Source organism: Notolepis coatsorum, assembly GCF_963971535.1.
Source record: "Notolepis coatsorum genome assembly, chromosome: 1".
NCBI classification, from domain to species: Eukaryota; Metazoa; Chordata; class Actinopteri; order Aulopiformes; family Paralepididae; genus Notolepis; species Notolepis coatsorum.
In genome coordinates, this window is record NC_140165.1 from 146,649,733 (window position 1) to 146,653,967 (window position 4,235).

Sequence of the window (4,235 nt, forward strand, 5' to 3'; positions counted from 1 at the left end):
GTGGCAAAACAAAGCCCTGTGTGATTGTATTGCATTTCTGTGGTTGCCAGCTGAAGTGATCCCCTCAATACTGGACCAATTACAAAGATTTGTATCCCTATTATTCATTTAGACCTCATGTGATGTAAAAAATAGACTCCTGGTTTGAAAATACTGAAATTCCCCTTGAAGGGCTGGTGTTTGTATGGGGGTGGCACATTTTTTAATACCAGTCCGCCCCTGCAATAATGATAAATATCAAAAGTGAAACAGAAAGAATGCAGTGGCACACTAGGTACAGTTAATACATGTTAATAGTGCACAAACTGTAGCAATTTGTGCACAATCCATGATAGTGATTTTGTGCTTGCTGTAAATTATATATATTGAAAGGCACAGGAATATACACGATAACTTTGGTACAATCACCTGAGTATGAACAAAGGGTTAGCATCAAGACTAAAAGGGAGGCGTGCTTAGCATCATGTTTCACACATTTTAGGTACTTTTCCAGAGTGGAGTCCCTCTCAATGGCACCTCCCATTTTCATGTTGACCATGTGCTGAGTAATCTTTTGTTGTTCAACATTAGGTCCTATAAAGTCACACCTCGTCAGAACACAAACAGAAGACAGTTGCAAAGACTTTCAAGATGGTAAAGGGACATTTACACAGAATTTCTGGTAAGTCTTCTTTTTTTGTCAACTTTATTCCTGACTCATCTCTAAATACTATCTTCCACAATGTCATTCTGTAAATCGAGGTGTGCTGCTGCACTAATATTGCAAAACTAAGATGATGGTGAACTTTACTAAATGAAAAGCTTAATGGTGTGTATTTTGAGTGAAATGTATTGACAGACAAAAAAAAATAGATATACATTATAAAACAGCACAATTGTAAGGTATTAATACACAGTTAAGTTGTTTTCCATAATTTACAATAACTTACAGTGGGTGTGGGAAGCCAGATTTACTAATACCAGTATGACTACATGCCATCTTGACATTACTTTCATTTTCTGGATACTAATGATGTGTCATGGAAAAGTCCCTCTCCTGGCCAAATACTTGCAAAATCTAAATGTATCAATGGATGATTTCTTTAAGCCCTCCCCCTACTAGAGGATTCATGGCTATGGCAGGGATGTGCAAGCCCAGGCTTATACCATTATATTACTGTACAGGATATTGACGTCAGTGTTACTGATAACTAGCTAACTATTTCCAAATACCGATACTGGTTAGTAACCTGAAATTGAGGAAACCAATGGAAACTGACTGGCAGTCATACACAATAACTTTATACATCATGTTTTAGTTTTATTGTTGCCAGTCAAATGTATAACTTGCAATAGCTGTTGTCAGAGATAATTGTGCTGCTTACTGTGTCAGGTAAAACACTTTGACTATTTTTACTGTAATCTGACAATTATCCACATCATTAACTGCTTTCGATATTTAATAGGTGGACTAGTCAGTTAGCTCGCTGGCCAGAGGAGAGGCCTGACTGCATACCTATTAACGGTTATTCCAAATGAATGATTCTTGCACTAGATAGTGCAATAGATATTTTGACAACATAAAGCGTTGTAAGCATATGCAGTGTTGGCTAGTATTTAGGTCACCCTATATCAACAAAGCCCTTCCCATTGGCAAGTGTGTCAAGTATCTGGTCAAATAGATTAAAATCAAATTGATTTTAATTCATAATCCATAATAATTATAAAATAATAATAAAAAGTATAATTATAATAATAATCTGAAATAATATACAGTATTTTATTCAGTTGAAATAAATTATTTCAAGTGCAGCAGTAAGTAGCCATGGCAATATGCCATATGATTATATAACCAATTGCTGGCTTGTTGTTATTCTCTGTGACTATAGTAGAGTACATACATTTTGTACTGATGTGCAGTTGTTAGAATGTTAAGATCGTATCTCATTAAGTTTGTTCATCTCATATTCATCTGTTCAGTTTCCATTCAGCCCTCACATGTAACCCTCATCTCATACAGCAAGATCTGCATTACATTAATTAAAGGGGAACAACGAACATTTGTTGACATTTTTTATTGTTTAGGGGGTAATATAACATGTTAGAAAAAAGCCCATACTCATGCCTGCGCATTCACCGAGAACACGCTTCAAACCCTTTTGGGGTTTGCAGGCTTTTCTCAAACATGTTGTAGTATCTATCTAAGTAATATAATTTCCCCCTATATTCCATGATCAGCAGGGTCACACTGTTGTGGGTCCTCCTGCCTGGGCCCTTTGACGTTCCATATGGAGGCTGTGGGGGACAGCGTCAGCCTGAGCCACGGGGCCAGGTGTGCGGTGAGGGTTGGGGACACCTTTCAGAACGGCCTGGTGTTCAGCAGCCGCCCTGTGAAAGTGCAGGAGAGAGTATGTCTCAGAGTGGAGAGCGAGTCACTCAGATGGCACGGAGCCATGCGTGTGGGTTTCACCAATGTGCCGCCCCTAGCCAGAACTGTGCCCCTGCCCGCTTTGGCCATCCCCAACCTCACAGACACACCCGGGCACTGGGCCGTCGCCTTGCCGGAGGACTGCTGTCTCCCGGGTTCAGAGGTGAAGATCTGGGTTTCAAGAAATGGCCAGATGTACTTCGGCAGAAACGATGGCAGCAAGTACATACTCAAAACAAATAGAGTGGATATCAGCAAGCCCCTGTGGGCCGTCATAGACATCTATGGACAGACCTGCTCCATTTCCCTGCTGGGTGAGTTTTAAGTACAGTATGCCTGGATATCAGTGAAATATGTCCTTCTTTTCCTTGATTTTTGATTGGATAATTATAACAGATGTTAATTGTGATTAAACTTGTACCATGGTAAACAAACAAACAAAAAAACTCCCATTCTTTGTTATAGGTTCGGAGAAGAAGGGAACACTAACCAATCAGAAGTCCTGTTCTGCTCCCCCACCTAACACTACCAGCCACTGCAATTTGAAATATCCTCCTGCGGTGAGCTGTCCCTCAAACAGCCTCTCTGAAAACAACGGTCTGCTTACGAGACTCACATCAGGTAAGCAAGGCTCAGTTATTCCAAATGACCACAGTTGTTATAAACCAGAGGTTGACCTAAAACCAAGACTAACAAGACTACAGACCACTACACATGTCTGATGTGTACTCAGCTATACATTGACAGAAACCCTTAGTTAACAGCTGTTAGTTCAAGGTCATTTGTACAGTAGCTGCAGGACCTATAGATGCATGCAGGCTTAGTGGGAGCAAACTAATGGACATTAACCCATTATCTTCAAAGCCCTGCCGAGTGAGAGGCCCACAACAAGTTAACACAGGTCATGTAATGTGAACTCTGTCCCCCTGTTCCAGTTACAGACTCAGAGGCGGTGGAGGAGTGTGTGGTGTGTACGGTGGAGGAGGCCTGCATCACTCTGGAGTGTGGACACAAGTGCCTATGCCTCCAGTGCGCCCCCAGAATCATCCGGGACTTTGGCGTCTGCCCGCTTTGTCGTTACAAGATCTGAGATTCTCAAGGGAGGGCTGCGGCTCCACAACACAGGCCAACACTGGACACACTATAGCTACTCAGTGGCTCTGGATAAGGTAGATGTAATGTCAGAGCTCAGGGAAGGAAGACGTGGATATGAGAAATTAGGGATATCCAGTATTTCTATTCTATAGCTTTTTATGAACTTACAACATTTCTATGCAATTCATATCATATGGCTAATGCATCAAAAAATGTGAATATAGGAAATTACAATGAATGTATAAAAAAAATGCTTGTTGTGAAAAGACATACACATGCACATGCACATGCACTTGCACAAATGTGAATGAGACCAGGGACCTATAGACCCTCTCTCTGTTTTTAGTGTGCACAGATGTCTCCAGGGATGGTCTGGATGAAACCATGCAACGTCCAATGACCTGTCTTTGCGTTCGTTTTCTTAATCTATGAGAATAATCGATGGAAAAAAAGGGTCTATTGTATAGCATTGTAAAATGGTTGCTATTGTGAAGATAATATATCATCTATACATGTGTCTCAGAGTCAGATATATCAAGTACTATTTAATGTGATCAAGGTTGTGCATGGGGTAACTCCGGAATGGATTGGATGACGACATTAAACTGAACAAAAATGAATGAATTTCTAGAAATGTACAGTAGCCTATTGATTGCAAAATAACTATTATTTATTAACAGTAATTATTATATATAAGCTTGATCGATGACCAAGTGATTTTATTTGAAGATGA

The 4,235-nt window shown here is 40.2% G+C and overlaps 1 protein-coding gene across 2 annotated transcripts in view; it reads left to right on the top strand.

Annotated features, from left to right (window-relative positions):
- Window positions 1-593: 593 nt before the first annotated feature.
- LOC311246000 (E3 ubiquitin-protein ligase NEURL3) overlaps window positions 594-4,235 on the top strand; it is a 3,922-nt gene continuing 280 nt past the window's right edge. Inside the window, exons 1-4 of one of the 2 annotated variants that reach the window (XM_084336053.1) lie at window positions 594-661; window positions 2,218-2,721; window positions 2,873-3,028; window positions 3,343-4,235. The exon at window positions 3,343-4,235 is cut by the window's right edge and continues 280 nt beyond it. In XM_084336053.1, the coding sequence (XP_084192179.1) occupies window positions 631-661; window positions 2,218-2,721; window positions 2,873-3,028; window positions 3,343-3,497 (846 nt within the window). In that variant the 5' untranslated portion in view covers window positions 594-630 and the 3' untranslated portion in view covers window positions 3,498-4,235. The remainder of the gene's footprint in view (window positions 662-2,217; window positions 2,722-2,872; window positions 3,029-3,342) is intronic. The other variant, XM_084336054.1, reaches the window with a different exon arrangement.